The 25,432-nt window shown below is 43.1% G+C and overlaps 1 protein-coding gene across 5 annotated transcripts in view; it reads left to right on the forward strand.

Moving 5' to 3' along the window:
- Positions 1 to 25,432, forward strand: part of mid2 (midline 2) — a 142,757-nt gene that overhangs the window by 62,083 nt on the left and 55,242 nt on the right. For all 5 annotated transcript variants that reach the window (XM_076738651.1, XM_076738648.1, XM_076738646.1 and 2 more), the window contains exon 2: positions 9,801 to 10,681. In XM_076738651.1, coding sequence (XP_076594766.1) covers positions 9,857 to 10,681 — 825 coding nt within the window. In that variant the 5' untranslated portion in view covers positions 9,801 to 9,856. The remainder of the gene's footprint in view (positions 1 to 9,800; positions 10,682 to 25,432) is intronic.

The following is a 25,432-nucleotide window of genomic DNA, read 5'->3' on the forward strand; positions in this document are numbered from 1 at the left end:
ATTTCATTCTGCTTTCATGTATAAATGTATTAAACCAATTAACAAGTCTGGCTTGGCCTTGCGCTAGACAAGAATTGATTGTTTACTTTATTTTCAGTGTCTTGCATCAGCAAATGTCCTTCACACAATAGAGCCCTCATCAGCACTGCTGACAGGCTCTGAAAAGAATATAGGAAACAAATAGGGCTGTGAAAACGAGTGTGGGTGTATCCAACCACACACACCCGGCTGCACCCACAGCGACAAGCCTGGGGAGCCATATGAGGCTGCAAGACTCGTGCGTGCAAACGTATGGAGAAAACAAACACTGGTCATGTGCAAGAAAAACACACACTCAGAAACACAAGATTCAGCAGCGAGACACATACAGCCTACTCTCATAACTGAGTCATATGAACAATTTTTAAAATCATGTTAAAATTTAGGAAAGTTTTTGATTAGTGTGGAAGAGACATGTGGGAAACAAGGGTTAAATGGTATAAAAACATCTACTTTATCTGATGCTGTAAAATTACTTTGATTTGTGATATACATACAGTATTTTCAGCTTCATTTAGGCTATATATTTAGCCTAAGACATGTACTGTTTCATCCATCACATCAATGCCAATACATCAATAACTGCACCAACACACCAGCTCCCTACTCTGCCAGCATCACCCATGCAGGATGTCTTGCACTGTTATGTGTTACATAATAATGGGTGTGTCTGAGAGATCAACTGAGGTACAAAGAGGTCAACTGAGATAACTTGTCCCCAGAGTGCCAGCCTGTGTTTTCCCCATCAAGAGCTAACACTGGCAACCAGGGAATGAGAAAGCTAACTGGTACAGTGAGTCACAGCTCTGCCTACTGCCTCAGTCATACTCCACTGATGTTGTGGAACAGAGTGGACTGACCTTGAAGCCTGTCAGATGCTTGCGAGGCGCTTGAAAAAGTGTTTTTTGTTGAAAATCTTCTAAAAATGTGAAATATTTCTCTTAGAAGGACTCTCGCAGACAGCTTGAGACTAAATAATTTGGAGCAAATATATGAACTAATTAACTAAATTAATTGTGCAGCCAATGTGCAGTGTTTGCAGATCTGCTGATGCAGCATATCGTTCTGGATTCATTCTGAAATTGGCTTTGTAATTGGAGCTTTCTCCAGCGTGGCAGTGAAAGGGTTAAACATAAGCCAGCCTGCTCAACTGCACTCAATGTGAAATGGAAACACCGGCTTGGCTGCATTACTGTTTACATTCTATGAATAGGAATCACATGTTTGGTGAAACCAGCCCGCTCTGAGGGCTGCCGGAGAGAAAGAGAGAGGGAAAGACAGGAAAAGAGAGAGAGAAAGGAAAGACTGGGCAAGTGGAGGCAGGAAAGAGTGAGAGAAAGGAGGAGGAAGAGAGGAAAAGATGAAGGGGAAAACAGTGAGAATGAAGGGGGTGGCCAAAGGAACCCTGGCCTGTTTCTCATATGCTGAAATATTCCTTTTCTATCCCACGAAGCAGCTGAGACACATGGCCCCTGTCAAAGACTGCACGGAAATGTAACACAGCAAGTTTAATGTGCCGCTTGATCCCACTTATATAATCATATGTACAGTTTGGTGTGTTCTGGTCAACCGGAGGGCTCTCATTTTTGGGGCTGACCCATTTCCCTTTTCCAAAACCATAGCGGTGAATAGCTGTATAACTCTTGATGTCTGGCAAAACTCAGCAGTGCCTGGTCCTGACATGTGTCTTATGCTTGTGGGTATTTTTAACCCTAATTGCTAAAATAAATTGCCCCTCAAAAAATGCCAGCATTTCAATCCACTAATGCAACCAAGTTCCACTGAATCTACTCAGACAGTGTCCCGTTTCTTTTTGGTTTAAATGCTCAGCTGAGGTGATTAGGGTAAATGGCATGTTTAGGGCCAGAGCTTTAGAGTTATGTTTGCTAACACGGTCACTAATGAAAGCATCCATACAGCAGGGCTGCGTTAGGCTGTTTTTATTAGTCATTTTAATGTGTGCACCATTGATTAGCCCCTGTGCCTCACCAAACTGTGGAAGGTCTGTGACTTTGCAACACCACACAAATAGGCAAGCCTTTCTCCAGGGAAAGACACGTGTTGGCTCCAGGTATGGCATTTGGTTACCTCATAAAGTGCTGAATGAAAACTCCTTGTTTTAGAAAGACAGAGTGCGAGTTAGAGAGAGCAACCGCCATCTTATCTTGCCGTGTTTGAACATTTTTCCTGCTCCATCAAAATTTCAAGCTTCATTTTTCTGTTTTCTTGCAGGCAGCTTTTTAATTAGTAATGTGTTACTGTTTCACATGAGCAAGCTGGTTGAGAAAGCCTTTAATTTGTTATTAGCAGCTTTAACCTTTTGCCTGTTTGGAGATATTTGTGGAATGCTCACTGCATAACAACAGCTCCACAGCAGATTGAGGTCACAGACTACAGCCTGGCCTTGTCAGTTGAATAGCATCTGTCTTTGTTCAGCCTGTGCTATCAGCACAGTGATTTGGGGTTGATAGTAGCTGATGGCGACTGTGAATGCAGGTGGCCTCTAGCAGAACCCTAGCAACTGTTTTTCTAGTTCCAACACATCATCATACCTAAACGACTGAATAGGTTGACTGCCAGTGATTCTCTCCACAACATGTATGAGCATTCCCAAAACGACATATGACTGTTGAGTACCAGTGACAGGTGTACCAGACCTTCGTCATACCGGACCTTTGTCATATCAGACCTTTTGGTCACATGGTTAACATTGTTGAACAGTCAGTTTGCTTAGGTTTAGGCACCAAAACTACTTGGCTAGATTTAGGTAAAGACCATGATTGGAGTTAAAATAAGTTACGTATGTGATCTAATGAAAGTATGTTATTTAAAATTGGTCAATGTTGACTTAGGATTTTTGTACGGGACACAAACAGCAGTCCACTGGGTGACAGTCTTGTGTTTGACTCGCTTCCCTACATATGCAGACTTTCTTGCTCTTTATACTACACCACCTGACTTCCTTCTTTGCTCCCATCATAACTACTATGGTCACTGGATGTCGCCGCCTAAAAATAAACCTAAATATGGGTCGTAATATCCTACTTGCACAGATGACCTGTACAGACATTTTTCTGGCTCTGTCTGAAGACAGTAAAACCCACCAACCTGCACCACCAAGGCTCACTAATTTACTCATTATATGTATTTTTCTTTAATTAACAAAAACGTACAAAAACTGTGGTGTGAAAACAACAAATGGTGGAGTCTATGCTAACAGTCTCCTGGCCCGAGCTTCATATTTGACATGAGTAATATTTCCCAAAATGTCAAACAGTTCTTTCCAAAAAGTACTCTATCTGTCTATCTGTGTAAGCCGAAACATCAGTGACGTTTGTGTGCCATGACACACAAGAAGCTAAAGCTCCTTTGTCTTCTCAAAAGTTTGGCTCATGGGTTCTGTCCAGTCTAACCTTTAGGGAAGTTTTGCACTCATTTCAATTTTTGCATCAGTATATTAGAGGACACAATAAATGACCTTACTGCTTTGGGCTGCAATTGACTATTCTTTAATAGTTTGTTTAAACTATTTGTTTGCAAGTAGTGTCTCAATTATTTTTAACTCACTCGCTTATACCAAAAAGCGCTTCTCTGCACAAAAACAAATTTCAGTTGTGACAAGTGGCATTTTCCCATAATGAGAATACAAATGTTTTTTTCCCCCCCTGCTTTGACGCCCCACAGGTATAAACATGGCAACGTCTCAGGGTGTGTTTTCCAAAGCCCCTGAAAAAGGAAGATCTCTAACCCCCCTGCTGCTGTTGTTTACCGTCATTTTGATCTCTGCAGCCTTTAAACCTCAACTATGTGATTTTCTGCACTTCTTCCTTCACTGTGATAAGTCTATGATTGACAGCTTCGCGCGAGATGGATAGATTCCAGGTACACTTAGGGAAGATTGAGTAGTGGGAGTGCGGGTCGAGGGATTGGGTAGGAGCATGGGGGGATGAGAGGTGGCAGATACACTGTAGATGTGACAATGAAAACTGGTGATTCACTGTAGATTCTCAGAGATTGGGTTGCCAATGGAGTAGTGACCAAGGCCTCGTGCTCTGTGTATGTGTGTCTGTGTGTCTGTGTGTTTGTGTGTGTGTCCGTGTTCAGGTTAGGGATGCATGCATGCACCCGTATGATCTACCTTGCACTGAAGCATAGCCCTTCCTGGAAGTAATCTTTTATTCTGCTTTCCACCCAGGGAACAAGTCTATGTGATAGATGTCTAACATCTGGCTCTGGTTGCACCTCAGCAAGTCCTTCGTATCTTTGAAGTGAAATGCTTCCAGTAAAGAAAGTAGGATTCAGTGCTTGCGTCCAGTCAGTGTTAGCACATTATGCATTCTGTATTTTCAATTTATCAAGGCGTCAAGGTTTGAACAGATGTTCTATGTTAGATTACATTACATCTCAGTCGAGGAAATGGCCTTCAAGATAGTAAGAGATATATCTCATAATATGCATCTATAAAATACATGCACAGACAAAACAATATTCAATAAATGTAATCCAAGATTTTTAACACTGTAAAAAAGCGATGTGCAAATGCAGGATCACCAACATGACTGACCAGGATACGAGAGTTTGAGCTTCTGTGAACTTGACAATGCTGCTTTGGAAAAATAAATCTAACTGCTGCAGTGGAAACGCTCATATGTCTTTGGTTCAGAGGTCTAGAGGTGGTGATTCGTTGCACCATCATCCCAACATCATCAAGTGTCCATTAAGCTCCCATTCTGCCTCTGCAGCTGTGCCTCTACAATTCAGGGGGGAGCAATTTGGTTTTTACAAGTGGATTGTTTATACGAGGATAATCATCTTTGTTCCACAAATGCCTTTTCTTTTTTCTTTTTTTTCCTGATGCGTGCACCAACAAAGTGAATTCATACACTTACAGCCGTACAGTGCACCCAGAGGACTGTGACTCGCCTTTTAAATAAACACCCTCTTTTATTGGTTTGATGTTTGCTGCATTATGAAATGACAGAGACCGTGACTTCACTGTTTTCTATTTTTGGGGGATTCCCCAAGGTCATGTGTCATAAACTGGTGCTGGAATTTACTACTGCAGCCACATTTATTGGATCTAATTGAGGCATAAAAGTACCACTATACACAGAGACACTAGATACAAATGCAGTCAGTCACTGGATACTTGCATTGGGGTTGCAGTGGGCTTGTATTTTTTATTTACACACAGCTCTTCCCACAATAATTATGAAAATGAACAGTTTATAAATTCTTCTTTAAACTTTTCAGATGCTTGATTGCATGCTGTGCCTCTCCATAAAGCTCACACAGGTCCAGGACAGCAAACGCCACAAAGGATTTTGACTTATCAAATAAAGGAGCCTATTCTGTGAGACAAAGCACAACATCAGTATTCTGTCTAAGTCTACGTCTAAGTCATCAAAGCCATTCATAGCAGCGACAGGGCTGACATAGCTCTCTGCTTATGGATGTGTCCTTGCACCTGTTCAGAGGATGTCGGCAGCGAAAGTATAACCAGATTAGAATTCACAGTCTTTGAGCATGTGTAGTAAAGAAAATTATTTATCCAGCCCCGCTTCAGACAGACTATGAATCATCAATGATGTCCCTGTTTTTTTGTTTTTGTTTATTTTTCATCTGCTCTGTGTGTGTGTGTGTGTGTGTGAGAGAGAGAGAGAGAGAGAGAGAGACTGTGTGTGTGTGTGTTTTTCTTCAAGCACCAGCTCAAGCTGTTCCCCATCCAGATGGGACACTTCACCTTAACAAGAATGGCAGATGAAGAGAGACAACGAGACAGAAAGAGTTTGCACTTGTAAATGTGCAGCTCTGGCTGTGTGTGCATGTGTGTGTCTGTGTGTGTGCGTGTGTGTGTGTGTGTGTGTGTGCGTGTGCCTCCAGAACAAACGCCTTTACCATGAAGCTAGCGATTCAGTCCCTAAGTGGCTCCCATCATAGCCGGCACTGTTTCCCCAGAGTGACATAGCTAAAGCTTAATGGGCCTGGTGATGGTGTGTTAAAGCTTGGTGTTAATTATAACGCCACGCTCCATTAAACACAGTCACATTAACATCAGCATAAGCAGCACTGTTGAGCTCTGTCCTGGGGAATAACGCACGACTGCTGAGTCAGTCAACATTTGAATTGGGACAGTCGCACAAATCCAGAATATGGATGCACTCAACTCAATTGATATGATGGATTTAATAACTGAAAGTTTTGATTCTGTTTCAGTCTCCGTGGCTGTAGTTTATTGCTTTCTTGTTATGATACTGCTGCCTTGACAGATGTACAATCTCTCAGCGTATTTGCTGTGATGACATATGGTTTGTAACTGTGAGGGATCTGAGGGATTTGTGTGACTCCCTGTGTTTTATTTGTCAAATACTGATGAACAGAGAGGCAGGAGTTGTAGAAAATCCTTTTCTGGAGTGCAATAACAAAATATTGATCGACTGATATCTTCTGCTCGGCGATCATTTGCGACGCTGTGATGAAAAGACACGGTTGTTCTTTGCTGCTTCGGTTTCACCTGAATCCAGAGCAAAGTTCACACGGCCGTACAATGACCCGATGATCTTGAATCAATGTGTATCCTGAGAAGCTTAAAGAATGTGTGCCTTGTTTCCTGTTGTTCACATACTTTACCTCTGAAACAGCGGTCATATGGAGTCGAAGTGTTGGCTCGACCTAAAGCTGCTGAGAAAGAACTTAATTAATGTCCTTTTTTTGCTTTAATTTTACAGATTGTCTTTGAGAGTAGTTAAATTTTAATATTTCAAAGTTTTAAACAGCCGTTTCTATTACCCACATCTGTCTTGGTGAATGAATTAACATTTTCATCGAAAAATGGCTTCAAGTTGAATTAAATGAAAATTGCAGACCAGTGGTCATATAAAGTGTCAAAGTTTTGTGTGGAGAATTACAACATATCTCTACCTTGAGTCAAACTGGGAGTGGGGGTGGCCTTGCTTGTCATCTAAAGGTCTTGAAGGTTGTCCTGCCGCCCCTCATCACCTCTCCCCACATCCTGTTTCCATCCATCTACCCTTTGGCTTCCAACTATCTGATACAGTGGAGATAAATTAGACCCATTGTTGGTGTGATGAAGCAGAACCTCACGCTTGCTCGCTCTGTGGTTGCTTGCCTGAACTCTCTCCCCCTCTTTATCCCTTACACAGCCGGGCAGTGTGATAACAACCATATAAAGCATCTGATAAATAGCAGCCAAGGTGAATATTGCAGGAGGACATTATGTGCATGTGCACACACACAATACCTAAAACGTATACTCATATACAGCTTCACACACGCACACACTAACTAACTTATTTGCACACAATGCCCATTGCCTTTTATCAGCGTAATATCTGCATGATTGGCTGCGAGCGGTTATTTATTTCTTTTCCAGATAATGAATTTTGTAGCAAAGCTGCTGCATGCGTATAACTACTTTCTTCAGCTGAGTGCCTTTCCCAAGCACTTAGCCACTGCTCAAATCATGTTTGCTTTGAACACAGCCCAGTGTCTAGGCATGGATTCTGGTGCGGCAGAAGGGAGGAGACTTTTGTTAGTGCAAATGAGTTTGAGCCTTTGAGCTCTGTATCTGTCTTTATATAGTCCTTTCTTCAGCTTGTGCTGAGATCATGGCTGGTTGTGTAATGCCGACTTGTCAGTGCAACTGAATTCACACTAGCAAGACAGGGTAGTGGCACAAAACAATCAAGTGATTATACATGGGCTGTGGATGGCAGAACAGCAAGTCAGTTTACCTTAATATGAGCAATTAAATAGATTCAACAGGAGGACAAGGAGATGCTTCAGCATGTTTTGACAACAAGCTGTGAATTTTATTTTCCATCTGGAGTCAGGCTTAACTGATTAAGGTCATAGCTTCAGCACATTCACCTGCTAAAGGAACAATACGCACAGTTAGTGGAGCTGCAGTTAAATGAATCAGTTCGTTGAGTGACAGATCATTAACTGGCAACTGTTTTGATACTCGATTAATCCTTTCTTTCTTTTTTTAAGCAAAAAGGTCAAAAATTCTGTTTGCCTTCTCAAATGTGATTCTTGAGCACTTGTCTCTCTCAATCTTAAACTTTTGGACTGTTGTCAAGTTGAATGAAGGCATCATCATGATGATGAAGGCATCACCTCTGAGAAATTGTGAATGCCATTTTTCACAGATCTTTCAGCAATTTACTGACTAAACAATCAGAAAAAAATTAAGACGCACTGAACACAATCTTTGGGACATTCAAAGATACAGAGTGGTGTCTGCAGAAAGAGCCGGCCAGGCCGAAATCCTGGGATGCGGAACAAAAATGAAATACCACTTCGGACAGACTGCATTTAAAGTTGCAATATGTTCAGAAATAGGTATTAAATCTGGAATTCAGTCAGAAAACCAGGAGGCTGAATGCTCGATTACTGTATGAACTTACTGATAAGCACCCATTGTGGTCAATTGTGCTCACTCATTTCATGCTCAGCTCTTCTTCTCTTTGAAATTGTACCTTCAACATTGGAGGAAGCCTCAGTGTCTGAGTGAGAATAAGTGACTCCCCTGTGCCCTTTTCTTGAAAACATGTTTTCACCTGCGTGTTGAACGTCTTTTTTTTTGTCTGAACGTAGTCGTCTTTATGTACACACTCTCAGCTTCGGAGAGGTCACTCACAGGAGTTTAAACCCTCTCCCAAAGGTGGAAAGCACTTTCTCAGCAGTCGTAATGAGTAAAACCCAGTCATCAGTAAATGCTGTATGACTTCCACAGAGGGAGACGGGGGCAGTCTTTCAGGAACAAGTTCACCTAATGAAATTGTCACTGTCAGCTATCAAGGGTCGTCCAGTTTAATACTGTAGTTTCACGCTGTCTGCTTTGTTTCTTTTAAAGGATAGGGGGCCTCTGTGAGCTGCACTCCTATGCCACTGAATCAGCGCGTGTGGGGGAGGGTTATTGGTGATTTCTCATGTCAGTGGTTTTTAAGGCCACCCAGGGGAGACAGCTTGATATGCAGGCTGTGAGGTGCCGAGATTTGCAGGACTTGGAGAACGAGGGGGAGGATCTGAAATCAATTTTCTTGTTTAGCTCAGGCCCTGTTCTCACTGTGCCACTTCAAATTGTTGTTAGCATCACGCTTTAAAAGTTGAAATGTCCTTGGAGTTAAGTTTTTTATTGCTTGATAAGTCAGGCTGATGATCACAAAAGCCATAAAAAGTAGGCAAAGTGAGTGGCGAGCCGGAGGAGGAAAGATGGAAGTAAAAGGTACAGAAGATGAACCGTGTCTGTTAGGGTGTTACAGAAATGCACAAGTCCTCTGTTTTACAAGTTCCGCCTTCTCTGTCCTCCTCTGCTGCTGTGCATCTGTCTGCGTTATTCTCTTCGCTCCATTGATTTTTACTTCTTCCCTAGCAGTCAGCCAACATCTCTTTCCTCCCTGTTCGTCATTCCTCTTCTTCTCAAATGGCTCTGCAGGAGGAATCATGTGTTAAAGGCTGCAACAAGGGGGTCCAATTCACCATTGTGCAGACTGAGTGGCTGACGCATAATAGCACAAGAAAATATGTATGTTGGTGATGTTTCTGCTGAATCTTCACAGGCCAGTCCTTCTAACCTGAAGCCGATATTTCATGACTGATTCACTTCAAATCAGTAATGGGTGAAGGGGCGACTGCAGCTCAATTGAATAAGAAAAAGTAAAGTGGAGGTTGCTAATTAGAGGCCTACTTATTTTGTAACTGTAAATATTGATACATACTTTTTCATCTTCATGCAGGTAATTGGCCAGCTTCCGTGGGATTTGATGTCACCTTTAGATTGGTTCAACTGAAGATGGAAACACTGGAGTCTGAGCTGACCTGCCCGATCTGCCTGGAGTTGTTTGAAGACCCCCTGCTCTTGCCCTGTGCCCACAGCCTGTGCTTTAACTGCGCCCACCGCATCCTGGTGTCTCACTGCTCCACCAGCAAGCCCCTCGAATCCATCTCGGCCTTTCAGTGCCCCACTTGTCGTTACGTCATCACGCTGAATCACCGCGGCCTGGAGGGCCTCAAGCGCAATGTGACGCTGCAGAACATCATTGACCGCTTTCAAAAGGCCTCCCTTAGCGGCCCCAATTCCCCCACTGAGAGCCGGCGCCTGCAGCCGCAGCGGCCCTACACCGCCACCATTAGTGGTACAATAGCTGGAACTATTGGCGGCGGAGGAGGTGGCACAAGTGGAAGCAGCGCCCGCGGCAGCCCGGCCACTTCCAGCCACTCCCACCCGCACGCCAACCACACCAATCACGCCAATCACACCAACGCCAACCACAGCCCGTCTGTTGTTGCTAAAATGGATCCGCGCATCAGCTGCCAGTTCTGCGAGCAGGATCCACCGCGTGAGGCCGTCAAGACGTGTGTGACGTGCGAGGTATCGTACTGCGACCGCTGCCTGCGCGCCACGCACCCCAACAAGAAGCCGTTCACCAGTCACCGCCTGGTGGAGCCAGTGCCAGACACTCACATCCGCGGGCTGACCTGCCTGGAGCACGAGAATGAGAAGGTCAACATGTACTGCATGGTGGATGATCAGCTCATTTGTGCCCTCTGCAAGCTGGTGGGGCGCCACCGAGAGCACCAGGTGTCCTCACTCACTGAACGCTTTGATAAACTCAAGGTTAGTCCTCCGTGTCCTTTTCAGTTTACTAAGCATGCGATACGGTCATATCAGCAACGGTTTCTGCGCACTGCTCCTTTTTTAATGCTGTTTGACTTCTGTGTGACTGAAGCAAGGTAAGTCACCATCTGGAAGATTTGATTGAAAAAAACTGATGATTTACTGTCGAGCTTTGAAGCTATTGCCATTCTCACAAAGAGGTTCTCATATTAAAGCCTGCAACATTCATTATTTCTTTGTTTGCAGTTTGCCAAACAGCAAAATCTTTAATCCATCCATTCCTACCATGGGGATGTTCATTCTGTGTAATTCCGTTGACTATGAACTTTCGGTGCTGCCGCAGTTGTATCATACACTCTCACACCAGCCTTTGTTCAGCAAGAAGGACAGAAAGACAGATCGCAAACAGAAAGAGTGAGAGAGAAAGACAGACAATTGGGATGGTGTGCTGGAGAGAAGGGCAGAGAGAGGCGGAGAGCAATAGGGAGGCCGTCATTATAATAGTCGATGAGCTGGCATTCCCCGTGGCCAGTGAGCTTTCATTGGCTCTGCGTGAAAGTCCAGGACTGCTGAATCAGGGTGAAAAACAACAGAGAGAGGCACTAGCTGGAGCTAATTCCACCACTAAAGACCGAAAGCAGCCGGCCGCATCTGCTGGCCTAAAAACTTTGACCATGAGTGTGTCTGTCTTTTGTCTACTTATGTGCCTCTTTATGGGGCGTTGTCCAAAAAAAAAAGAGACATTATCATAGAAGTTTGCAGTGTAACTTATTTTACACAAGCAGAAGTAAAATTTATAGAACAGTTGTGTTAGATTATCATCTCATTGCATCATATAGGAAGGGGATTATGTTCCATCTGTTACCTCTAACTTGTTTACTGGCCCAGAAGAACCCAGTTATGACTGTACTCTGCAAAGGCCTCATGCCTCCTTAGGCCTCTGCGAATGAGCATCCTAATTGCTACAATAAAGCAATTAACAGAATAATTCTGTGTACCAGAGGTGGTCCCTGCACTGACACAATGCTCAAGCGAAGTTTGTGTACTGGGGCATAATACAACAGTGATAATAGCAAATACGGCTTGATTCTCTTTGTTTTCTGTAATGGTGTGTAAATATGTGCCTGCACAGATAGCGAAACCAAAACCAAAAGCTTAATCTGTGCTTGTCAAGAGACTGAAATTCACATTTTGCCCAGACATGAATTTTAGATGGTATTCTCCAGCCTCTGGTATTTGCCCTGTAGCCTGGTAGAGATAACTTCACGGTAACTATCTGAAGATATGTTGGGTGAAAGCTACAGATGCTCTACGTTTTGTGCAAAAGGAAGCACTGCAGAGGCTACTTGATTTCCTCTAACATTATGTAATTATGTTCATTTTAAGAATGAATCTCCTATGTAGAGGCATGATATAAATCTCCAAAGTCATCTAGATTTAGGTTCCATTGATGTTTTCCAACCTCAGGGAGCAGTGCAGTGGTCTGATTGTGTCAGGTGAATGGCATTGTGTAGCTCAAAGAGAGAAACGAACATCTGAGAAAGCGCTACACCAGCAGTATTTATCTGGAGTAAGGGGCATGTTTGTAGGATTGTGTTCTCAAAGAAAGTGCATTTTAATGTCCTCACATTTTGTCACTCTACATTACAAAAGTGCAGTTGTAAAAATACGCTGGCAGTGTTTCAAGAGACATTGTTAACATTCAAGTGCAACAAAAATCCATTTCATTGGGTCTGAAGGTGGACAACAACAACAGCAGTGATGTTCTCAGCAGCATAAAACACCGGTCTTATTTCAGTTAAAATGCAATCTTACATGCTGTATTATTGATGATTTGTGCTACCAAAACCGTGGCTCTTACTTTCAGCTTTGCGCCAACATGTCAGCGAAATTCCACCTGCTCAGCACCTCTCATCGTGTTAACCCACAGTTTATTTTCACGAGCATATACCCTTTTTCTACACACACTCCTCCTCTTTCTGCCACCACATTCTCTGCAGACTGAGGGAGAGTTTACTGTAAGTAGCTAACTCTCCCCCTCCTTCCCTCTCCACTTCATGGCTGGCTGTGGTTCTTTTGAACGTTCCCCAGCCAAGGCTTTGAACTTTCTTGACTTTGAAATCCTCCATCTACCCTAAATCTGGGAGGAGACCAGCCCCAGTCCAAGCTCCAGCTCAGCTCACCAGTGGCAGTGGCAGTGGCAGCTAACTTATAATCTTCTTCTCACTCGTGGTGAGGCAGAGGAGAGGAAGTCCTATTTGTGCATAGCTAATCATGGAAGATGTAGGTCAATAAGGGGTTTGTGTGTTGCACTGCCTTCACCTCTGTTTCTCTGTCAGTGTAAGACTGATATTCTGGTATTTTGCAATGCCCCAGTCAGCTTTTATTGGCAGCTAGTCAATACCACTAAATAATTTCACTCAGTATCCTCAGTTTGGCCCCTTCCTCCCTCTGTACGATCTTTGACCTCTGGATTCCCCATCACATTATTTCCTCTGTCTGCTGTGTATGCTGGGAGCGATTCTGTCACGAAATGATTTCTCTCACACTGAGGGAAAGGTAAGCCTCCCTTGGGCAAGGAGGGCGGATATTTCAGGAGAGAAAATGCCAACAAGTGCCAGCGCTGTAAAAGACAGAACGTGGCACAGCTGAAACTGCAGGGAAGTGAGTTAATTCCCTGGGCAGCTGTTAAGCAGAGCTCTTTGCACAGAAGCAGAGACATTTGTGTCTTATAATTGGCAGACCTTGGTAATAGTGTTTTACTTTGACAGTCTTGAAAGACTGCAGTTTAAAGGTACTCCACTCTAGATTTGTATTTGTTTTTACACAATCAAGATTCGCTAAAAGAACACTTCCCGCTAGGATACAGTCTGTTGGAGCAGTGAATGTTTCATCACCTGCTTCTTTGGAAGTGTGTATTGCAGGCTCATTAGAGTGTAATTTAGGCAAATTTTGCAGCAGCCTAACATCCCCTCGCACAGGCAGGGTAGACAGAGTTAAGAAGCTGATGTTGTGTGCTCTCAGCAGAGTATTTTAGTCTTCCATGAGTGATGTAACACTGGAGGGGGAAAAATTTAAACCCAATCATGACTGACTTGGCGAGGTGAATGGGCTTGCTTTGACACAGTATGCAGGTATCCTGATGCTACAAGAGGGGGGAATTATGTAGCTGCTGTCTTAAAGAATTAAAACAGGTGACTGTTGCAAAGAGGACAGAGACAACTGTCAATCCTGGAAGACTGTAACTGAGTACTACACACAGTGTTTTCAGAGGAAGTCCTTTTGATGTTTCCATCTATGTCTGCATCTATGTGATGAAAGAATTTGGGGAAATGTGTTTATTCTTGCCCAGAGTTAAATGAGAATATTGCTCTTATCTGTGTGGTGACTATGCAGCTGCAGCCAGCAGCTGGTTAGCTTAGCTCAGCTAGCTTTAGACTTGGCTGGAAGCAGTTGGCAGGCAACCAGTGGCAACACCAGAAAGTTGCCAGCAAAGAAGTAGTCCCACACAAATAAGATATACTTTAGAGTTAGGCTAGCTGTTTCCTCCTGTTTCCAATCTTTGTGCTAAGCTAAGCTAACCGGCTGCTGGCTCCAGCTTCATTTTTACTGTACAGATATCATTTATCTTATCTAGCTCTTGATAAGAAAGGAAATGACTCATTCATTCATTCTTTTGGCGACTAAGGGCTTATTTGCCCTTTCCTTGATCATTTACGTCATACTGGCAATTTTACTTCATTTTGTTGTTTACTATGCGTCTGGCTGTGTTTTCTTTCAGTCTGTTCTATCAAGAGACTTTGTATAGTGACCTTGCAGCCCTTGTGCCTACATGTTTATGTGTACGTGAATGTGTCTGTGTTTAACTCACTTGCTGGCTGGCACCTAAAGAGCACACAGTGGTCAATGTTTGATTAAAGGAAGACTCCTGAATAGAAATAAGTCATAAAGGAGAAGTCAAAAGAGGAAAGGGACAGCAAGGACAAAGGCTGAAGGACAAATGGACTGATAAATGGATCACATCACAAAGATTTGTAATGTGATCCATTTTCTGTTCTCCTCCTGCATTACTGGCAGTTAATTTACCGACTCTAAGGCTCTGGAGGGTTTGAAGCGTGTGTGTGCTTTAGCGTCAACTGCTAATGAGCTGACATGGAGGCAAAGCCTATAGCAGAGCTGCTGACATTTGTTACACTCAGAGTGACACTTGAAATAAGCAGCAGATAAACTTAAAGACTCCGGATCTCCAACTCTCGGTGGAGTCACATGTGCACCAACCCTACAGCAATGGGATTTGTCGTCGCATGTGTGTGTGTGTCCCAGAGGTCTTGACAGGTCTCGCGCATGCTTGTACTAGATGATGGTCTGTTATGTGCATGAGAAGAATGAAGAAATATGCAAAGCATTTCCAAGCGATTATTGGATTAATTCCTGTTTTGGAAGAGGCAAGTCATAGCATACTGACACCACCGTCTGCTCCCCTCTCCTCTCCGCCTTTTTGCTCTGTAACTCTCCCCTCTCTTCATTTCCTTCACTCCCTCCAGCCCTGCTTCTTTCCCTTTATCCCCACCGATTTCTTCCTTCACCCCCCTCACCCCACATATCTTCTACTTTTCCCTCATCTAAGCTCCTTAAGGCACTGTCTAACTCTTTTCTGTGCATCACGTCTGCTCCTGCTGCTGGCTCCACTCCTGCTGTATTTACACCCATTTGATTTGCTGAATCCAGAGGCGAGCTTGTGCACGTGCGCTCGAGCAGCACACGCACAGACACACAAATTCATGCGCATTTAATCGCATCCACGCCCACAAACGCACTTGTACTCTCCGACTCTCTTTTCACACAGGCAGATATACAAAATGGAGTTCAGCTCACCTAATCTGATTCCACGGCAAACACTGACAGCAGTGATTTTAAGAGGAAATTAAAAGGCTGCAGTGTCAAGCACTCAACCAGGCTGAATTCTTCATGCACTCCCAACTCTTACTTTGTCATACACTCGTAATGTTCTCATACTTCTTCTCTGGTACACGGACTCCCACTCTCGGCTGCTGTCCTCCCTCTCTGACACTACATTCCCCTCACTTTCTCTGTTCTGCATGCAAGCACACAAACACCATCCTTCCCACCTGCTTTCTGTCACTCCGTTTCTCTCTCTCCTCCCTCTACCTCATTTGGCCCCTGGCCAGTCTGTCTAGTTTTTAGGTAACACCACTCCTCTCCGCCCGCAGTCGCCCACAAACCCACATGCGCTGCAGCAGCATATTGCCGGTGAGAGGAGCCCCACAGCCCTCCAGTGTGTTTGCGTGTAGGAGGGTATATGATTGCCTTCAAATATGTGTGCCTGTGTGCGGTATTTACAGGTGTGTGTGGCTGCGAGCTGATGTGGGTGTGCATGTGAGTCGAAGCAGATGCTATTAGGTCTGACATGTGTGGAGTGATTGGGAGCTGAGTGTGTGATGCCAGGGGAAATCATGGCTCTATCTGGAGAACAGTGTGAGATGGAGCACACTTAGTCATGCTGACGGAACCACCAAAGATGTAGAAAGCATGAACGTGCGTGTTTGTGCATGAGCAAGTGCGTATTATACCTGCCCTGTCAGTGCATCATGCATGTGTTGTGAAAATATGTCATGCCAGCCCATCATAGAATTTAGTGGGTCATGAAAAAAGGACAGCTTATCAAATCCCTGCCAGCCTCTGCATTAAGTGTATGCACAATTTATGCAGAAAGAAAATGGAAAGCTTTTAAGAGCTTTGGTGTCAGCGGTGATACAATGCAATGCAGAAAAAGGGATATAACTGATATTACACATCTCTGAGTTTTGTGTGTATGTTGGAGAGTGATGTACAAATGTATTCTTTCCCATTTATCCATTATCCAATGATGCGTCCCCTCACTTTCCCTCCAGAAATTGAGAGCGGGGTTCACTTGTGTAACTTGATCCTTGTTATTCTCAGTACAGGCAGTATAGGATACTCCTGAGGGGTATATCAGCCAATCAGTGCTGCTCATCATGGTTCATGGTTCAGCAAAACTACCTGTAAAGTCCACAATTATGCAGTTTTCTCTGTAATGTATACCTATTTTGAATATCTTGTTTATTTAAAGTTCCATTTTTTTCCCAGAGTCCTTCCTATCGTGAAACGTATGTCCTTACTCCCCAAAGCTTCAGGAATTTTCTTATCTCTGGAGTTTTAGAGTCCAGTGCTCTAAATATTGTCTTAGGAGATTTCTTACGTGTCCAAAGATAAAATTCCTGTGAAAACTGTGCTTGATTTTTTTCTGTAGCATGAAATTGGTCAACTTGAATATCAACAGAAAATACTAAGGACGTTCATCCTCAGCCTGTATCCCAGTATTTGCCTTCTAAATCCATGCTGGTTGAACCCTGCTCGATTTTCCATCCCGTCTTTCTCTTTCATCTGCTTTTTTGCCAACTCTTTTTTTTTTTTTTTTAACAAGGCTTAAAACTAGAATTCAGGCACTTGAAGGCTTGTGCTGTGTGTATTTTTGCGTAAAGCTGTAAGAAGCTGCCAACATAGCAGAGCTTTGCTGAGCCTCTGACACTTTGGACACTCAAGGCGAATCATTTGAAGCAGCTGATAAATACAAATTTTGGGATCTCCTCACATACAAACATGTATGCTTACAATGCATTTCATGTGTGAAAGAAAGAGCACTGTGTATGTTGTCTGTTCTGTGTTGTACTTTTATACAACATGTGTCCCAATGCATGGCAGATCATAAACTCATTACTATTTATGTATTTTAGCAAGATGGCTGGCAGCTACACACCACAACATAAGAGGATTTACACATTAATCAACAGTGGAAACTCATCTCACAATGCTGATGTTATTTTCCACTGGCTTCCAAGCATTTTGATTCCAACCTTTCATATAGAGCCACATTAGTGCCTGCAATATCTGATGAGTAAGCACTTCCTCGCATTAATCTGCAACAATCCGTGGCACAGATCACATTTATATGAGGGGAGCGGAGGGCTCAGTTTGAGGAAACTGATGACACATGCAGTCTATGAGCATGAGGCTTGATTTAAGAAATTATATTTCAGTGTCTCTGTGGGGGATTTGTACAAAATTGTAAAGGCTCTATAAAATCTACACATTTTAATCACACTTTTCGGTCAGAAGGATAAATCGCAGGTGCCTGGGCATGCACAAGTTGTTTTGGTTTGTGGCTCAGCGACAGTGGTCAAGACAATGAAGCACAACAGGAATATTTATATACTGAGTCTGGAATGTCAGTCAGTGTCCAACTTCCGAATTCCTTGATCCCATGCACATACACATACACAGAAGTATGAGTGTGTGCATGTCCATGTCTACGCACAACGGCTGAAGGCACACTGAGTGACTGTTGTCTCCTTTGTAGCATGTTTGTGCACACGCTTCCTTTTTGTGTGTGCTGTGTGCGTGATGGATTCTTCGTTCAGCTGTGAGGCTGCCAGGCAGGAACAGTGTGTCGCCACTGGGATGATACTTAGTTTGAACTAATGACACCAGTGTGAGATGAACAGCACGTCTTCACTGGCCTGAGGACAACAGGGACCTGAGCTTCATCCACAAACTTAAAATAGCTGAGTGTTTAGTGTTCTCCGAGCTGCACCCAGGGAATAATAACCATAGCTTAATAACAGTTTCGAGCTTTGAATCATCTGTATTATTTTCCTGGATATTCAGCCTATAACCACAGAGTCATTTTAATAAAAGAATTCTTCATCCTTAATGTCCTTTTTGCCAAAGTGCCTAAATTGAATATGCACTGCTTGACTTTTAAAGTGTACATTTAACGTTGTTTTAATTAATATTTTTACATTAACCATAGATAAAATGACTGTATAATGTGAAAGCTGTCACTTACAGAAGCAAATCCACAGAGCGCTGCCGTCTGAGTCTGCAGCGCCCCTCAGCTCTGTGGAGTGTCTTTCAGCTCGTTGTTTTGGTTGATTCTCAGCGCTCCCATCACTGTTGTTTTCTGCTGTAAAAGGCAACTGGTGCCTAACAGCAGACATGCAAAGTTAGCGACTAGCTGGTGAACACAGTGGGGTGTTAAGCAGCTAAAGAGCCAGATATTTGCCTCGGGAGTTGGTGGAGACCAAAACAGAGGATTGATGCCAATGCTGTCTGTGTCTGCTAGATGCATAAATGGGCAACTCTCATCGTACATTCCCATTCTAGGCTGCTTTTCATTTTTTGTCAGCAGTGACTCTGTCCTCTTCAGCTTTGGCTCCAAGACAGTTTCCTTTTTAGCAGGTTCGCTGTGGAAAATGTAACACACATAAACTCCCTTTCAGTGCAGAACTGAAGAAATCAGTGACACTGGGTGTGAAGAGCAGCCAAGGACCAAACCTGGATGTAGGCCATAATATGCACAGCTGCTTAAGTTAGTGAGAAAACAATCATGCCTATCTGGTTACATTCACACTCAACTGAGCATCATCTCATAAATTCTCATATGTTTTTGTAATTTTGCCTTTGGTGTCACTGGAGCTGCATTTCTTCTACTTCCGGAAGACTACAGATCTCAACCACTTAAGCAATCCCACTGGAGATACAGCAAAAAATAACTTCTCTGTGAAGGCCAGTCAATCAGGAATCAGTTGGCTCAGTTCAAAATCACAAGCAGTAGGAGAGAAAAACAAGTAAAATATGGGAGTTGATCAAAAAGGAAATTTGGCAGGTAAACTGATGAAGCCCCAACTGTTTTCATTGTTATCTGTAGATCTCTCTGTGGGAGTCATTGTTTGATAGTTTGCTTTTCTTCCAGCTGTATAACAGCACCAGACAAATGGATAAAAGGCTGAAAAAGGGAGAAATGGTGAAGAAAGTGGTCAACTAAAGGCACATTAGGCAATCCAAATTGTTCTATAGTTAAAGCATTATGCCTCATCCTGTCTATGTAATGTAACATATCTCTATGACATGTTATTCCCATCCTTTTTTCACCACTATAGTCCTAATGAGAAAGAGACTTAATTCCTTCGGTCATCTTTAGGGAAGAGCAAAGCCCTAGAAATGGATTTCCAAGCTTGCGTGTGTTGTTTTGGCTTCTTGGGAGAATTTCAGTCTCCCACACTGTTCTCAAGCATCTCGCCCTGTCTCAGACACAGCTGTCTTGGACAGAGACGTTCCTCAGTGCATTCCTTTCCCATGAACCTCTGGCTTCCTGAAACATGCACGATCACTCTCACCATGAGCACTATTAACTAACACAGTGACACTGACACACATGTAGCGTAAGAAGCAAGGAGGTGCTGCGTATAACACACATGCAGACCTAAAGCACAGACTGCCTGTAATGTTGTTGACGCTCTGATAGCATGGACCAGAGTAAACTAAACTTTTAAATATATTTTGAATTGATGTGTATTTTAAGCTGTTATATTTGCTTTGTTTGTGTCATTAAGTATTCATTTAAGAACCACGAGAAAAGTTTATTTTCTGAATGTCAATTTCCGATTCTAATTACCCGTCTACGGCGATTATTATGTTCAAGAAAGGTCCATATCGAAGCTGAACCAGAAACCAAAAATCAATCTGTCTATAAAATGCAACCATTGTTTTTGGCATAATTATCAAAATGGATTTGTGTGCATTTGGCTCATATATTTAAAATAGTCTCTGCTTCCCCTGCATTCAGCAGTTAAAGGCTGTGTTTCTCCACAGCATGAACTTTTGACCACAAGTGAACCTGAGTCTCCTCAGAGGGGCACCAGACAGCCAGCAGTCAGCCTGAGCTCGAGTGTTAGCCCAGGAAGTTATTTAGGTTTACAAGATTTTGGACAGAATTCTCCCTCAGGAGCCGAATAGAGAGGAGCAGCAGGACAATATGACCGTGAACCGACTTTGCAAACTTGTGCTACCTGGGAGCTTGTTCATTTCATGTGACAGAGAGATTGAGAACACAGGTTAACGGCGCTGTGCTCCGATGTCTCCCTCTTAAAGCCGACGAGAAAGGGGTGCGCTGATGCATGCTTAATAGCATGCGGGGTCTCTTTTATGGTTTCTAAAAATGGGACACATCACCTATTCTGTCTCTGGCCAGCATGGTGGTGACAGCAGCAGCCAGCACCCTGTCCACTAAAGCTCCACAGAGAAACTCACAGCCACGTGTACATCTGAGACCATGCATGCAGGGCAAATGTGGAGACGCTATCTGGATAGTCATATAGAATCTATGGCATAAAGGTGACTTTCTCATGCATGAAATGGTCACAAACACACATCAGATACAGATCACAGCCCATTCCTTCAAATTTCCTGTTGATGACAGGAAAAGTTCTAAAGGTCCATCCACAGACAGTATATACACATGCAAACAGAAGCATACGCAACCCTTCTCTGTATTTGACAAAAATGGGCATTTCCAGGCAGGTCTGCACACCTTCCTCAGAGATTTCCCTTTGGAATACTACATCCAACAGTGCTCATGAAAGCCATCAAGCTAATGCAATTCCTTTGGTTTATCACTGAATCCTTTATTGTTCTATCACCCAACCTCAGCAAGAAGATATCAGAGATAAAATACCTGTTGTGTGGGTCTATTTCTCCAATTCTGCAGGTGGCTGCTTAGTTTTAATTATATAGGATCTGCTGAAAATTACATTCTGTTCACGAGGATGGCGGGTGTAGATGTGACAGCTTTTGGAATAAAAAACAGCAACTTCTAATTTACTGTATGTGTGCTGAACTTCAGACTCTCAACTCTTACTGACCTGCAAGAGCATCCCTGGAAGTTTAGCTCGGGTTACGCAGAGGAAGTTCAGCTCCCCAGGGAGTCATACAGTGAGGAATGTCTGCTCCAGATATCGACGCCAGAAAGCTAACCATGTAGAATCGCAGGAACGCAGGGAATGCGTCCTTCCTATTTGAGGCGAGCCCCGTTACCATCGTAGAGACACGGTCCACAGTGGTTCTCCGCAATGGAACTGTGGTGTCAGTAATGCATAGTCGTGAAGCTGAGCCTCAGCTAGGTTTGTGTGATTCTGCAACCTGGGCTGAGATTTTTCATTTCCATAAGTAGCATCAGCATGTGATTCCATGGAGTTGTAACATGTCAAAGCACTATGTCTGAGGATTTATCTATACAGCTGTAATCACAGTTCTACTTCCTGTTATCATTGTCTCTGCCTCCCACATTAACTTGCTTCCTCGTTTTCTGCTCATGCTCCTCTGGCTTGCAGTATCCATCTCGTTTTTTTGGCATCCTGCCTGCAGCTGGCATGGTAACAGGTGTCGTATATAGATGTTATGTAGCTGCCAGCAGCACTAGCGTTACATGACCTCATCTATAAATACATGATAGTGACATGATTTACTGGCCTGCTTCCTGTGCACGGTCAGTCCAATTAGATATGGCAAAGTACAGTAGCGATAGAGTAAATCACTTTACCCACCTTGGAGGAAGCAGACCCATCTGTTATAGTGGACAGAGCCACTTTGATACTAATAGAGACACTCTGTCTTGTCACTGACCACTGCCACCATGTGTGAAAAGGAGGAGAGGAGTGTTTTCTTGTGTGTATGCGTTTGTCTGATTTGTTGTGTGCATGTTGCCTGATGCAGTCTGAGCGTCTGGGTCTTTTTCTGTTCTACATCTGAATGCCTGCAGGGCCCAGTAGGAGGTCACACTGGGGTGGGCAAGATAAAATGCTGCAGGGTGGAAATCTCACTGTTCCTCTCAAATGGGTCTCTGTACGGCATTATCTACTATCACATCCAATACCGCTGAGACAGCAGCAAACATAAAGCTGCTGTTTCCCTTTATAACTTCAATTCTGCCGTTTTTTTTTCCACTTGCCCTTTACTGTATGTACTGCAGGTAAATTTCAAACATTTATTCCCTGAAGCACAGAGCTCAGGGAACCCGTTCAGTAAATTACACAGCAATCAAATCACACTATTAACTGCTAACTCAGGTTTGTGCAAAAGCAAGGTTTTTAATCTGAAAGGCATGGAAATGGACAAGTGTATTTGTGGCAGATTGAGTTAAAGCCAGGCTGAGATCTGTCGAGATAAGCAAAAGTCTCAGAGAGGGTGTTTTTGTTTTTTTGGAAGCTAAATTTGAGACTGCGGTAAAAGCAGCTTGGAATCACACTTGCTTTACGTCAGAGCCTTCTGCGCTGCCTTCTTTCCACAAATCATGAGTCAGTTAGTATTACATTATTTTGCATTGAGGTGCCCTTGAGCAGGCGGCAGCACCTCAAGTGAAATTCTGATAGATGATGACATGTGCACCTCTGTTTTTTTAAGTGTGTTTGCCCTCTTGCTGGTAGCATCAGTCTTATATGCTAGCAAAAAAGAGGCATTTGCTGCCTCTGAACCTTCTCACCCCAAAAGAAATCAACTAACCGTGTTGCTCATAACCTTATCACACTCTCGCAGAGCCAACCTCCATTTCCGTAGTCCATGAGCTCAGATGAACTTCTCTGGAGGTTTTACTTGAAGCTGACAAGTGTAAAGCTTCTAGCTTGGAAAGTGTCAATCACACCAGATTATTGTTCCTGTTATGTGGCTGAAGGTTTTAAAAGATGATGCGTACAGCAGCATCAGGCTTCAAGATGGTGAGAGTCCAAAGAGAGAGGAGATTCATTCGTAGACCTTCAATTTTTAAAGATCAGATAAAGCATGTCATTTCATGTCAAGCTGGTATTTGCAACGGTAGCCAAAGCTGTTCTGTTACGTCTACTCTGTACTTTTAGGCAACTGTCCCAGCATGTTAAATCTAAACCGACAGGGAATCTAAAAGACAGGACCCTTATTGTCACAGCTGTTTAGTTTTTACAGTTAGAACGAAGAAGTGGAGGACAAGAAGATGAAGGTCAGGGTTGAGGAAGAAACAAGTTGGGGCGACAGCTGACACTGAAGAAGAGCAGGAACGAGAGATCACAAGTGGCAGGGAAATAGAAGCAAATAGTGGAGGTGAGAAAGAGAAAGAGAAGCTATTGGGATTCCATGATGTCGACATTCTGAGTGATTCACTCATCATTGCTGAAGGTTTGAATGACAAGGCATCGCTTCTACCAAACCTGCCTCCAGCAAACCCACAGGTGAGGATCCGCTGTCAACACAGTCAATTTAACAGGAAATAGGTGAACTTCATATTGTTGGTTTGTTTTTGTTTATTTTGTTTTAGCAGATGTACTTTGGTACTTCATTTGTTGTTGTTCTTGTTGTTGTTGTTTGTGGGTTCCACCTTTGAGATATTTACTTGATATTCATATCTAGAGTAACAGTGAGGCAAACAAAGATGCGTAAAGCAGAGATTTAATCAGGAGGATGCCGTTTAAAGCAGTAGTTTTACATTTTTGGGAAATATGCTTATTCACTCACTGAGGGTTAGGTGAGAATATCATTCTCACGCTGCTGTGGTAAATATGTATCTGGAGCTAGCAGACAGTTAGCATAGCTTAGCATAATGATGAAACATGGGGAAACAGCTAGCCTACCTTTGCTCATAAGTAACAAAATCTGATTGCAAGTACCTACAAAGTGTGTTAATCAGCAAGTTGTATTTTGTTTTGCTTGATCAGTACAAAAACTTAAGTGTTAAAAGGACGTCCAAGAAATAATCAGTGAATTGCATTTTCAAACAAACAGGACTCACACTCAGGAGACTGCTGAACGTGTCCCGTGTGAAACCGAAACTGTGTGAAACTGTGTCAGGGTTGACTTTTTTTAAAACTTGGGTAACGTACTTAAGTTACACAACGTATGTAACAGCAATGTTTATAATCCAAATCAAGATCTCTTCGTAAACCTAACCAATTGGTTTTGGTGCGTAAACCTAAGGAAACTGTGGCCTTTTCAAAGCATTAACCATGTGACTGCAAAGATGCGGTACACCTATCTCTGGTACGGTCATATATGTCATTTTGGGTCATGTCATTGGGAATCAACTGATTCAGTCGTTTAGGTATGAGGACGTGTTGGATTTCAGACAAACTATTTTAGGTCATTATCAGCTTCAAATGTTTTGGAGGATTATAGGATATAACCAAGAGGAACGTGTCTAAGAGGAACAATAACAAGTCAAGTTCCCGCTAATTAAATTGCAATATGGGGAGGACAGGGAAAACAGTGAAACAGAGAGAGAAGGTGACAGTCACGGTGTACAGATGCAAGATTATGATGATGAGGATGGTGATACGATTCCTAGAAAATCACATCTTGAGCTTGAATTAGTTGCCTCCTTCTGGGAGCCTTCTGTCAGAGGGGAAATCTGATTTGAGGAGCACAGACCAGGTCAACCAGAAAGACCTGCATATCCAGTGTTTGTAAAGTGCACATGAATTTTCCACAAGCGCAAATGTGCTGCGGTCCATTTGTTGGAAGTGAGATTATCCACTGTGTTGCTGGTGCGCCACCAGTGATGTGGCAAAACACCATCAAGGACTCTCAAAGCTGTGGGGCTGTGATGAAAACTTCACAACTGTCATGTCAATTCTTCATTGCGTTTTCACAGGCAAACTGTACACAGCTCTGAATCCGTATCTTTAGGGAATAAAACACCAACTGTTCTCTATCAGTCTTTGCCAATGGCTGTCAATAACTTTGTTTTCCTCAAAGATAAAATCTGATGAGAGACGGCAAACATAATGTGGAGGTGACAAACCAGAGAGCGCCAAGCTAGCTGTTAACCCAAGGTGACGCAAACTGTTCACAGTATGTGATAAATATTATAACAGCTTTGGTATTAAAAGCTTTAATATGTTTCAGCTCAGG

Source organism: Chaetodon auriga, chromosome 9 (assembly GCF_051107435.1).
Source record: "Chaetodon auriga isolate fChaAug3 chromosome 9, fChaAug3.hap1, whole genome shotgun sequence".
In the NCBI taxonomy this organism is placed as follows: Eukaryota; Metazoa; Chordata; class Actinopteri; order Chaetodontiformes; family Chaetodontidae; genus Chaetodon; species Chaetodon auriga.